The following is a 13,527-nucleotide window of genomic DNA, read 5'->3' as shown; positions in this document are numbered from 1 at the left end:
TCTGCATGTTAACAGGACCAATAATCATTTAGGAAATAATATCAGTGTCAGCAAATAGATACTGACTGGCCAATTAATAAACGTTAAATTCACAGTTAAGTAGACTTAGTTCAGTAATCTCACTGTTAAAATTCAATGAAATGGTTCTTAAAACATTTATGAAGCAATTGTAAAGGTAAAAACAAAAAAATCATCCTAGCAGTGTTTATGAATGACTTACACAGTGTTTATTAATAAAATACAACTTTCCAATAAATAATTAGTAATAAACAGTTTGTAACGCATTTTATTGCTCATTTCCAGTGAAAGTTTATTTTTAATTAACTATAAAATTGTAATTTTAAAGACAGGATAAATACTATAAAGTGCGACCAAATTAATATATATAAATATAAATATATGCATCTGTGTAAGTATGTGTAAAGAGAAAGACCCAGATATACACAGAGGTCATGACCTCTGTGTTATTCCTGGTCAGGTGACACAGTTAATATTGATCCATAACCCTTAAAATTCAATGAAATAGTTCTTTAAACATTCATAAAGCAAGTTTAAATGTTAAAAACAGCATTCAAACAATGTTTATGAGTGAATTACACTGTATTTATTAATAATTTACAGTGTTACAGTGAACATAAAATAAAACTTTCCAATAAATAATTAGTAATAAATAGTTTGTAACGCATTACATCGCTTGTTACCAGCGAAAGTTTAAGTTTAATTATCTAAAAAAAAAAAAAAATCAATTTTAATGGTAAGATAGATATTAAAAAGTGTGACCAAATACAAACATTTATATATAAATATGTGTATTTATGTATAAAGGTAACAAAGACCGAGGACGTGACCTCCGTGTTATTCCTGGTCACACCTGCTCAGGTGACACAGCTGATATTGATCCATAATATTTGAATCATTTTGAGCACGTGCACGCTCGTCTCCCGGATACAGCGCTGTTGCCATGGCTGCGTGAAGCCTCGCGCTCTGCAGTGATTCTCTCTCTCTCTCTCTCTCTCTGTGTAACAGCGCCTCTCTCTCTCTCAGCTGTGCAGAGATCAGTGTTAAAAAGAAAAGCTCTGCATCCAGCGGCTTACTGCTGCTCGATGCTCGGACTTGGCCATGTATAGTCAACAGCACCGTCTCCTGCCAAACAGCCGCCGCCGTTGTCACACGCAAAAGCGTGAAATCTGACGTGATGCTCTTCTTGCCACCGTCCCATTCAGCCGCTCGTCGGGATCCTCCCTTCAGACAGTCGTGCGTGAGCGCTGGGTAGCGAAACAACGGCATTTACCGGAGCTGCGATTCAAAACAGGAGCGATTAAACACAGAGAGAGAGGCGGGGGGGGGATCAATAGGTAAAGAACTTGGATCTGGATTTTGATTTTTTTGATTTTTTTTTTTTTAATGCGGCAATGTAAAGATGGCGAGAGTGCTCCACAACTTGCTGTTGTTTCTCATCAGACTTGCGCTGAAAATCAGAGTTTTGGGTTACTGGTCGCTGATCTACGGTTATTGTGCCCTCTGCACCGTCGTAGCTCTGCTGAAACTTTGCTGGAACATCGTCTTGAGGCCGACAGCAACCTTCCAATGGGCGATTCGTGAAACTCCCCCGGCTTGTCTGAATGACACGTCCTTGGGAACCCACTGTTATGTTCGGATCAAGGTAAGACGCACACACGCACACACACACACATGCGCACTTGGACGTGAAAGGTGTGAAAAGGAGGGGAAATTCCTCACTGTGTGTGTGTGTGTGTGTGTGTGTGTGTGTGTGTGTGTGTGTGCGTTGTGGTGTTATAAAATGCTCCAACACCTTTTGCTTGTGTCGCGTCGTGAACAGACAGACAGGCCTGATGTGTGTGTGTGTGTGTGTGTGTGTGTGTGTGTGTGTGTGTGTGTGTGTGTGTGTGTGTGTGTGTGCGGATCCTGTTTATTTCATGTTTTTGTTGGCGCTGCGCTCAGGTGGTGCTGAAAGAACAGCTCCTCCACCCTCCACGTCCACCTCCCCCCTCCCCAAAATAATAAAAAAAAAAAACCTCCAGCCAGCAAACATGATGTAATTAAACACTCAGAGCATGTCCCTCACTGAAAACCATCCTCCACCAGTCACCACAGGCATGCATGTGTGCAAAAGTACATGAGTCATATCAGGAAAAATACTTATTTCTTCAGTTCAACTCTCAGCTGATCGTGTGTTTGAAAATGTTGAAATGAAACTACCTGAGTTAATGTAGTGAAGTCAGAAGCACAATACTGATGTGGAGTAGAAGAAGATGGTCACAAATAATGTACAAGTACCTCAAGACTGTGCAGTACTTGAGTAAATGTACTTAGTTACATTTCCACCACTGACTTGTGTTGTTTTGTTTTTTTTTTTTAATGAACCACCCTTTTTAGATTTCACGCAGGATCGTTCAGCCATCTGGTCTTTCATTCGTTTGTTTCAGGAGCCAGTGTTTGATCTCACGTCCGCTCGTGATGCGGATGAAACCGAGTTAGAGACGAGACTCGGCTCTCGCTTGAAGATTGTGAAGTGCAGGTGGAGAGAAAAATGAGAATAAGCACAGTCAGACAGAGAAGAGGACGAGAAGAGCAAGACGAGATGTTCAGCGTCTGCAGAGTCAATAAGAGAATGACCCTGCAGGCTGCAGGTTGCGCAATAAGTATGTTTTATAAGAAAAGGTGACTGAGGCTGTTCAAATAAACAGACATCGTCAGAGCTCATAAATAAACAAGCTGCAGTGGAGTCTGTCTGCTTCTGTCATGATATTCTCAGCACAGGGACACACAGATATGAACAGATTTACAGTATTAATCACTTCTCGAAACAGGGAGGTGGAGGTTGACAGGAAGAAAGAAAATCTTCAGTTTGACGTGATCCTCGAAATGACAGCGATCTAGTGAACCGCACGTCAAAGTGAGGAGAGGATGTCAAAGACAAAATTGAACAAGAGGACCTTAAAAACAGAACTTCATCAGTGCAAACTCATCCCCCCAGAAACCTGCTAAAAGCTCGAATAATTATCGATGTTGTCAGTATCGATGTTGGGAAATTTTCCTGCCTAATATCGCTGGACTTTAGGCATCGCCCCCTCAAAAAAATCGAGTATCAGTCGTGCTCTGTAATTTGCCTCCTGGGTTTTTTTACATCTGCAAACATTTCTGGAAGGCGTCTAACTCTTGTTGTCTTGAAAGAGTTAATGATACGCTGATTCTCATGTACGTAATAATGGCAAATAACTTGTGTTGGCTGACTTGATCTGTTGTGTCTCTTCTTCCCGCCCAGGAGTCCGGCCTCAGGTTTCACTATGTTGCAGCTGGAGAGAGAGGGAAGCCACTCATGCTGTTTTTACACGGCTTCCCTGAGTTCTGGTAGGTCAAAGGGGAGATTTTTAGGTGGTGTTGGTGTTGGTGGGGGGGCAGCTGCAGTGAGAGCACTGCACTCAGCAGCAGCAGCAGCAGGCAACTTGATTTAAGATTATTGCTCCTTCAGTCGCTTGGTGTTTGTTACATCGGTCACCACCCTACAAATTTTCCCCTGACTGAGAGAAACCCTCGGCCCGTAATGTATCAGCGCTGCCTTGTTAAATCTCCGCCGTCTGGCTTCTGGGCTGCGAAAACAAATCCACGCCAGTGAGGGAGTCCTCATTCACAGACATGATTTGCCATCGGCGGAGGGGAAAAAAAAAAAGAAAAAAAAAAAGAAGAAGAAGGGTCCAAAGCATTCAAGATCTCTTCCCCCTGATATGAAATGAAAAAATGGTGCCGAGCGTTGTTCCTGGATTGGGGCCAAAGAGGTTGTCAAGAGCTGTAAGCCCGTCCATATCTCTAACATACTATCTAAGCTGCTGACAGCACAGCGATTAATTAAGGGCGGAGGGCAGCTCTTTCTGCTTCACTTGAGGTATTCTTTACACAGATGATGAACTGTGCTGAGAGTGACACTGCTGGAAGGAACTCCTAACATTTTTTTTTTTTCCCTAATTCCCTCTTAGAAATGAGAAAGAGAGGAGTGTCAGGAGGAGGGTGGACGGGTCCGAGGGGGGGCTTACTTTGCTTTAAACCTCATCTATATTCTAAGATCTGAGGGGTTGAGCGCCGGGATCTTATACTGACTCATCAGAATCACAGTCAGGGCTCTGCATCTTGCTTCCCCTCGCTCGCAAGAGGAGGAGGAGGAGGAGGTGGTGGCGGTGGGGGATTTCGGTCCTGATGAGGAGCCTCTGCTGCAGACAAGATCTTCAATTAGGAAGTCATCCCGGCCCAGATGATCAGTGGGCGGATTAGAATCTAAAACAGCCTCTTATTATACTGAGGTGACCTTCACTCAGCTGGAAAGAAAGCTGAGTGCTGACTTTAAAGAAGAAGAAAAAGTTTGTGATGCTGGTTTTGCAAGTATCTCAAATTTGTGCTGTGTCAAAGAATTTTTAAAGGGGCACTCCGGTTGTTCAGTGTAATCATCATGGGAGAACCACCTGTGAGAACAGTTGTTTAATGTGTCGTCTGGCTCTAAAAGGGGACGTCAACTGTCTGAAAAATCCCCCTGATGATGTCCTCGGATCTGTTTACGTTTGAACATAGGGACTCCATCTTCAAAACAAGCAGTGGGCAGCACATCATCAGAGTTACTGCTAACTGCCTCTAACTGTACCCGCTAATAGTTAGTTAGCTCGCTTAGCTGTGCATCTAGCGGTCTGGACTAGGAGCTCAGGAGCTCTGTGCTAGCTGGTTAGTAGCATGCTAACTTTAGCAGATATCTCAGCAGCACAACACAACAACATCCTCACATTCTTTTGAGAGTTATGCTTGTTATACTTTTATCTTTGTACAAAAACTGGGTGTTGGAGTTGAAAAGACATGCAGATTAACCCTGCAGGGAGGAACAAGTGATGGACACCACTGAACTGCATTATGGGAAATGTAGGAACCATTGTTAGTCAACCACTTACAAGCAGCCAGACTTTATTTAGTCAATTCCTGGAGTGCACTGTCAGAACACCTTTGCAGGTAAAGTAAAAACAAGTCATCTTTGCATGTGTTTGTGTGCCTCAGGTTCTCCTGGCGCTACCAGCTGCGCGAGTTCAAGAGCGAATTCCGCGTGGTGGCCATCGACATGCGGGGCTACGGGGAGTCCGACCTGCCGCTCTCCCCTGAAAGTTATCGCTTCGATTACCTGGTTACCGACATCAAGGACATCGTGGAGTACTTAGGTGAGGAGGACACGGGGAGCGCATGTTTTAAATAACTCCTCAGAGCGGAGACAGTGTTGTGACAGTGTCTTGAGTCAAAAATAAACTTGTTTATCAGTCTCAAACTGTGGACAGCCCTCAGGCCTGCCGCACAGCATGACAAACTCCCTGTGAGTCACTCCTACTGAACATGGGACATTGTGCAGATACAGAGCCCACAGCTTGCTGACTGCATGCTAACACTAGCAGGGAGCTAGCCCGAGGCTGTCTGCACACACCAGCATCCACTAATGATTATCTGGCCTGAATGGCATTTTTTCTGCAGTCGCGGTGGAATCACAGTTTCTCCTGTTTTAGCTACACAGTCCATACGATCACCTGTCTAAAGGTTGAAATGTCAGTGTAGCTTGTCTGGTGACTCAAAGTGTGAAGCAGGTCTATATTTGTTTTCTCCTTCACACTTGTCAGCTCATATTCAAGTGTGTCACAGCTACTGATTCAGCACTAATCACAAGGAAACTGCGATAATGCAGTTGGCCACATAAACACACTGTTCCTCACTTGTTCAGTCGTCAGTCATGAGTTCATTCGAGTTTATCTTGGCGTCATTGTGGTGAGTTATAATGACATCATACTGAAAAGGTGAATTGTAGAGACCTGGGACTGCAGCCATCGTGAAAAAGAAGATTCAAACAGGCTGTAAACAAACATCTGAGTTAGTGTCCGGCCAAACTGTTGGCTTGTTTATAATCATTCTGATTATGTGACTCCTTGTGTACTTTTACATGAAATTCAAAGTAACATTTCTTGTCAGATTTCAGACTAACTATAGTGATTACAACAGTATCACACCGATAGAAATGAAGGCCTGAACTATGAAAAATGGAACCGCTGTCAGACAGTCTTGTTGACATATTTTTCGGCCACTAGGGGGCAGCGAAACAAGTTGCACACACAGCAATGCAATATTATCATCTTATAAAGTTGTTGTTGCAACTATGCTAACAAACAGACACACAGCAACATCAGCGATCACTTGGAGTTGTGTTCATGTCCACCCAGCAAATGTTTACTCTCCTTTTAGCTCCATTTTTGGTCCCCACCAGCTCCAGATTAGCTTCTTAATGCGTCTCTGTGTTCACTAGCTAGTCGCTAACTTTGCCCGTCTGTGTTGTGGTGCTAGGTCAATTTTATTTTTTTAATAAAACCAGACTGCCTGCTGCATCTGGAAACAAGTTTGATGAGAGCAGTGAAGTTTTGGCTCATTGTTCAGTTTGAAAACCCAAAGCAATGAGCCGAAAGATGCATAAAGTGTCTACAGAGTCTCAGGAGAAGCTGCAGAGTCAGAGGATAATTCTGTTGGGGTTCAAAACGAGCGGCATCTTTTACATTATACATCATTTGGTCTGCTGTTATTATACAATTGAGTGGTGCAGCTTAAGATAATGCCACAAGAGTAACTGAATGAGACACCGAAGCCTGTAAATATATTCTCAAGCAGTTTTTGAAAACATTCCTTATCAAAAATTTACATCCTCTTTAAGAAAGCTTTTTTTAGACGTCTAGCTGATGTTACGCAGCTTCTTACCGCTGTTCTAGCTGTCATTGTTAATTTCTTAACAGGCTTTTAGGGGGGCTGAGCGCTCAATAATGCATATTGCTGCGCAGAGGATTTGCCTAATGGTCATTTCAGTGGAAGTGGGAGGCTTGCATCGATCATACGATAACTACCGGACTGTGATCTGTGATTGGACTGCAGGGCCCTGTTAACACCAACTGTTCAACCCACATGTTCCACACTGCAGTCCATATTCACACTCTGCTAATGGTGCTGCGCCAGTCAGAGGTTTGGCCTTTAAGCATCCACGGTTAAAGCGACGTCTCCCCTTTTGTCATCCCAGTAACCAGTATCAGTGTTCACAGCAGAAACAGCTAACAGCTCTCTGTCATTTTCCAAATGTGGCTCCCAGACTTGGATATATGGCTTTAAAAAGCACATGTGATATCGAAGTTGAGATGAGGCTTGCTTGTATGATTCATACCAGTGGGTGTAAATGGTGCAAGCATAGGTGCAGGGATTATTTTGTAGGAGCTGGAACAAGTGATGTGATCAGAATCCCTTTTAGTCGGATGTCCTGACCTTGATCTGCATTTGGCTGTATGTCATGGAATACATCCATTTGATGGGTGTAAAATGTCCTCAGAGGGAGGAAGCCAGCAATAAAGAAGTGAGAACGGTATTGATTTTCGAGGCGCTGACATGCTTTAATAAACAGCACAACATCAGCACGAGCGTCCAGCTGCTGCGATAACAAAGCGCCGTCTGACGTCTGTGTGCTTTTTTCTTTCAAGGGTACAACAGATGTTGTCTTGTCGGCCACGACTGGGGCGGGACCATAGCGTGGCTGTTTGCCATCCACTACCCCGAGATGGTGACGAAGCTCATCGTCCTCAACTGTCCTCATCCGTCTGTGTTTACAGGTGTGATTTCACCATGAATGGATCAGACGTCACTCTGTATGTCGTGAGGGGAAACCAATTTTCTTTACGCTAATTAGACAGACTCTGGTTTGGCTCTCGGATTATTACCGTAATTATTATCATTAATTAGGAAGTATTATTACTTCAGTTTTCATGTTTGCATCCATCTGGCAAATCCTCTTCTGCCTTAAGGGGGAGATGATGAGGAGCTAATTACAGGAGGCTAATGTGAAGCTGGAACAGCTGGTTTCACTGGCGCAAACAGAGAAGCAAAGTCACTGAGAGTTATCACGTCCACGACCCCTCACAGACTCACAGGCCTTTAATTACCATCGACCACGCCTGAACTTCCCTCTCCTCTCCCGTCTTCTCCTCCAGATTACGCCCTGCGACATCCGAGCCAGCTGCTGAAATCCAGTCACTTCTTCTTCTTCCAGCTGCCTCGCTTCCCGGAGCTCATGCTCTCCATCAATGATTTCAAGGTGGTCTGTTATGTGTGGGCTTAAGCGCTTTCAAGGTCAAGGTCGTGTGTTTGTTTGCGTCTCTGCTGCATGAATGCGTGGTGGTGTATATTGCATGTTAATAAAGTGTCAGGCTATTTACAGCGTCTGTATCAGTGCGACTATAAAAAATAAGTGGCGGAGGAGGTCAGATGGAATGAACAAAAAGGATCAACTAATCCTGTAGGAAATGTAAAATGATAGATTAATACCGGATCATGTGCTAAGCTGGATATGGGTATTTTTTATTTCTCTATTACTTTGAATATTAAAATGTGCTATTCAGAAATCAGTAACACCATTTATGACATTGAAACTTCATCATCGGTTTAATGAAATTGTTAAAGGTGCATAGCTCATGTTTACAAATGCAGTCTTGGTTTTAAAATTACAGTTTAGGTTTTAGTGGACTTGTTGTCTAATGCAACGCCACAGCTGGAAGATGGTTAGCTTAGCTTAGCATAATAACTGGGAGCAGGGATGAAGGCTAATTAACACATAATATCTAATTTGTTTAATCAATAAAATTCCCATAAAACCAGAACCTGATGTATATACACCTTGACATTTTCATACTAAGCTAAGCTAACTGGCGGCTGGCTGCAGTTTCATATTCACAGTTTCATACGAGAATGGAAAAGGAAACTTAAACTAGGGGGTTATTTATTTAATCACAGGAAGGAGTTTTGACATTAAGTTGGAAATGTCTATATACTGTGTTGCAGAGATGTTTACTAAAGTTAGCATGCTAACCAGCTAGCCCGATACCACAAGAGGAATAAACAAAATAAACTCAAAACAAGTCAAAAAAGTAAATATTTTAACTCCTATTTTTTGGTTTTAAACATAAAATACAACCATAATACGCCTTGAAAACAAAAAAACCTGTTTTATTCAAAAGTCAAGTCTCTCTCCTCACTCCTCTCCTGCTTCATGCCTTTCCAAGTCATAGTCCTGATCGGAGCTGCTGTAAATCACCTCCTTACTGTTCAGGCTCAGGCTCAGTCAGCTAATGTGGGGCTACGTAGCTGCAAAGCTAACTGAGCTAACTTGCTTACGGCAGCTGGTTGCTACAGCAGAGAGTATGGTATGCAGCTGTTAGCGGTTCTGTTGCCCCCCATTCCCTAAATCCTACTGACTGTTTGTTATGATTAAGTTTTGCGATGGCACTTTTAAATTTAAACATTGGAAGTGAAATATTTGCAAGCTAGGTGTTCGATTTTGGATGATGTTCCTTAACGCTTGTGTTGGAGTTTTCAGAAGTAAAAGCGCAGCACATAATGTTGTCGAACCAGCAGTAAGTCAGGGGGGCCAGAGCTGCGGCCGAAGGTCACCAGAGCTGATTTCACCACTTCTGACTCATATTACACTGACGCGGACGTCCCTCTGTAAATGTTTTCTGGATCAAATTGTACCAGACAGTCACATAAACTCACCCCGGTGTTTGCTCGCTCTCTCCGCTGCAGGCTCTGAAGGCCTTGTTCACCAGCCGCAGCACGGGGATCGGGAGGAAAGGCCGCTGGCTCACGGCGGAGGACCTGGAGGCCTACCTGTACGCACTGTCACAGCCCGGAGCTCTGACTGGAGCCCTCAACTATTACAGGAATGTCTTCAGGTGGGGAGAAGTTCACCTGGAGATGGATGGTGCCTCAGAGTTTCTTAGACACCTTTTGTACAGGGATTATAAATAGCCATGTTGGAAGAAATATTCCAATCTTTTAGTTATAGCAAAAAGTAGCAATGCTGCAAAATGAAAACACTGCATTATGGGTAAAAGTCCTGCACTGAGTACTGTGAATAGCACAGAGCTCATTTTAACTATTTTACATCTGGTGGTGTGGTTTATAATAAAACAGAGCATCATATAAGACGCATTATACAGTCGCTGCTGGAGGAGGCATGCTGTTGCCATAGGAGACCGTTTCACTCTTACTGCAGCACTTGATGATTTTTAGTCGGTGTCAGTGTTTGGTTATAGAATAGAAAACCACTTTGTGTCACGTATTGAATGTTGTGCATGTAGAGACTGTACGTAGTGTTGGCTTGCTGTCGGAGCTCTGAAGAGGCGGACACGTGTCCCTCCATCAAGGCCGCAGTGCTGTCCAATATTTACATTTACATTTACCTTTAGTCTCACATGCAAAGACTGACTGGCTGCGTGTGAGTGATCGGCACAGATCAGATCAAACAAAGTATCAGTGCATGCTTTTTTTGACATGTGAGCTGCACATGCATGGCTGAGCGCGCCATCTGCTCCCTTTCTCAAGCAACGAGTCCTCTCAGAATAGCTTTTATTTGCTTATGTAAAAAGAAATATCACTGACCCATGTCCAATTAGCCGCTCCGCGTCCACGAGTGCATACTGTACCAAAGCACGAGGGAGACACAGACACGTAAACACCGAGCAGCATCCCTCCATCCATCCATCCATCCAGTTTATATACATCCATTCATCCTGTTTACACAAAGCAACATGAGCTTCCTAATCTAAAACAGACATTCAAGTGAGAATTCTCATGATAGGATTCCTCATCTTGTCAGGTTGTCATAACAAAGACACCTCAAGAAATGTCAGATTTGATCGTTCGAGCTCGTGCAGCCACTAAAAAACTTCACCCAACTTTCCTCCCATCAGCTCGGGGGCAGTAGATAATGACTGAATTTTCATTTTGGGGTGAAGCAGTTAAATGGAAACATAACTACAGACAGTGGAGGTCAAGTCAGGGACAAATTCAAGACATGCACACGTTTCCAGGTGACATCAGATGTCCGACAGTCGTTCTGTTGGCCTTCTTCACAGAGGACATTTTGACTTGTTACCGTAGGAAGAGCTCAGGTGTCACTTAAAGTACAGTATAAAGAACATTTCTGTTGTATTCAGATGTCACATTAAGTCATGTCGCTCAGGGTTTTTCGTCCTCTCCCCCCGCCTGCAGCTCTCTCCCCCTCAGCCACAACCACGTCAGGTCCCCGGTGCTGCTGCTGTGGGGCGAGCGGGACGCCTTCCTGGAGCAGGAGATGGCCGAGGCGTGCCGCATCTACATCCGGAATCACTTCCGTCTCAACATCATCTCCGGGGCCAGCCACTGGCTGCAGCAGGACCAGCCCGACATTGTGAACACCCTCATATGGACCTTCCTGAAGGAGGGCGAGGGACGCAAAAGCTACAGGAACTAAAATCACACACAGCGAGGCCTCCTCCAGCACCCCCCCCCCTTCCTTCTTCCCCTCCCCCACCCTGGTCTCACTTGCCACACCTGGAAGCCTGGAATATGCCTGTGATACCAAGCGACATAGTGATAACGCAATCATTCTTTAAACCTTTTCACATTTCAGATATTTTTTTAAAGAAGAACAGCAGCAGAGGGAAGAATCAAAGCACACTTCACAAGGAGAGGACACCGGGACAGTGCGTGTGTGACACATGTTTCCAGATGTTTTTTGCACATGACATCCGCCTTAAAAGTTTGTCAGTTACAGCATTACAAATGTGTGGCGCAGAAATCTCCTCGTGACTTGTATTGTGTGGTGCCTTTTAACTTTTTTCGAGCCGTCGCAGTGTAAATATGTCCCCCCCCCCCCCCCCCCCACACACACACACACACCGGAGGGACTGAGGATATGGCGGTCGTCATCCGCTAAAACCTTTATGTTTCACCGGGTCGCTCTGCTCTTCTTTAGGCACAGTCCTCTGGGAGCCATAACTCTCCCACTCCCTTTATCAGGTAGTGTTGTCTAAAAGGAGGTTGTTTTTTTTTCCTTTTTTGTATTTCCTCCTCAGAGAAACTCGCTCAGATGTTAGAGAATGTTGTTTGATCTTGATCTCTATGTATAGAAAAAAACAAAAAAATGTCAGTGATGGTTGACTATTGTACTATTTTGTATCTATTCCTACACACTGCATTTTGGAGAAAAAAAAAAACTCACTGAGCCAGGTCTACACTGTTTGATTTTATAAATAAACTGAGTGTCAATCTGTTGGACTGCGCTGGTTTTTACAAATGTCTGGCCTGATAACAGTAACGGTGGTGTGTGTTTTGAAGCTGTGTGCAGCGCGCCTCATGCCCCCCATCTGCTTGGCACTGTCTCTGAACAGTCACTCTTAAGCTTTTACACAGGAGGGATGAAAAAAAAAATGAAAAAAAACACACCAGAAATAGTCATGGAGGTTGCTTTTTTTAAATATAGCACAGCTGACTGACACAGCAGTTGATGTCGGTTACGTTGAGTCTACAAAACATGTTTGATTTTTTTTTTTTTATTCTAAGCTTTGTATTTATAGGCTATCTTCTTCCCAGGCACGGTTAAACACGCCAACAGAGACGCTGATGTGGAATCACAGTGAGGTGTATTCATCAGTCTTACATAATAAACAGCACACACACACACACACACACACACACACACACACAGATCCACCAGCTGAGCTATTCAGAGAGGGCAGCACTCAGGCAATGCATGATCACATCTGTTAAAAATAAGCTTTTTTTGTTCAACAAAATATCGCAGATTGGAACGATGATCCAGCCAGGTGATGTAAACATGTGTCAGGTTTTTTTGTTTGTTTTTATTTTTGTGCTTTTTACATCAGGGCCGAGCTACATGTTGTCCTTAAATGGCTCTTTGTTTATTATTTATAAAGAATTAATAAATTATTTACTGACATTAACAAAGCCATTAGTTGCTGTTAAACCCCATTAGGTACGCCCGAGCTGAGAGCCGCACTGATGAAGCACTAAATCACTCTGCAGCGTCTCTGTATTCAGTCAGGTTGTGCATCTTTTGTGCTTTTGGCTGTAATGCTGATTCAAACATTCAATCCAACATTTGCACTGACATCATAGGGTTTGAGGAATGTTGCAGGAGAGGACAGTGACATCATCGTCTGTCAGGGGTCAAGCTCTTTTGCTGCTTTCACTGGCGGTCGGATTTTTTTTCCCCTAACAAATGAGGGTCGAAACCTGCCATTTTTTTTCAGCTCAGGGATGTTTCTGTGTGCTTATTTGCGCACGAGTCCTCTTATATAGAAACATATGCAGAAGTAAGTATAGGGTCAAGAAGCAAGCATAAGGTAGCTGACATAATACAGCAAAAAAAAACATGTTTTACATTACATTACAATTTGATATTTAACTAAACATATTTTTTTTTACTATCACATTTTCCTTTTTTTGTGAATAGAATTGTTGGCTCTTAAAAAGTTAATTCATACAAGTATAAATGAATGAGCCTGAAACACAAGTTCATTCGACACTCCTACTCTTTAGCCGTCTATTTCAGAGTCAGTTTTAGTTGTAAGTTTTTTAGTTTTTATCTATAATTCTTTATAGATCATATTAAAATTTTTATTTGAAAAA

The 13,527-nt window shown here is 43.3% G+C and overlaps 1 protein-coding gene across 2 annotated transcripts; it reads left to right on the top strand.

Annotated features, from left to right (window-relative positions):
• Window positions 1-1,002: 1,002 nt before the first annotated feature.
• Window positions 1,003-12,128, top strand: ephx4 (epoxide hydrolase 4). Of its 2 annotated transcripts, XM_037113538.1 has the most exons (7): window positions 1,005-1,663; window positions 3,287-3,372; window positions 5,053-5,210; window positions 7,542-7,670; window positions 8,049-8,152; window positions 9,637-9,785; window positions 11,107-11,471. In XM_037113538.1, the coding sequence occupies exons 1-7, from the start codon at window positions 1,421-1,423 to the stop codon at window positions 11,345-11,347; spliced, it is 1,110 nt and encodes a 369-aa protein (XP_036969433.1). In that variant the 5' UTR covers window positions 1,005-1,420; the 3' UTR covers window positions 11,348-11,471. The 2 variants fall into 2 exon arrangements, with proteins under 2 accessions (XP_036969432.1, XP_036969433.1); XM_037113537.1 differs by lacking the exons at window positions 7,542-7,670; window positions 8,049-8,152 and having other exon boundaries at window positions 1,003-1,663; window positions 11,107-12,128.
• Window positions 12,129-13,527: the final 1,399 nt, after the last annotated feature.

The sequence above is a fragment of the Acanthopagrus latus genome, chromosome 11 (assembly GCF_904848185.1).
Source record: "Acanthopagrus latus isolate v.2019 chromosome 11, fAcaLat1.1, whole genome shotgun sequence".
NCBI lineage: Eukaryota > Metazoa > Chordata > Actinopteri > Spariformes > Sparidae > Acanthopagrus > Acanthopagrus latus.
The sequence above is the reverse complement of the archived record's forward strand: the minus strand, read 5'-3'. Positions and strand labels throughout refer to the sequence as shown.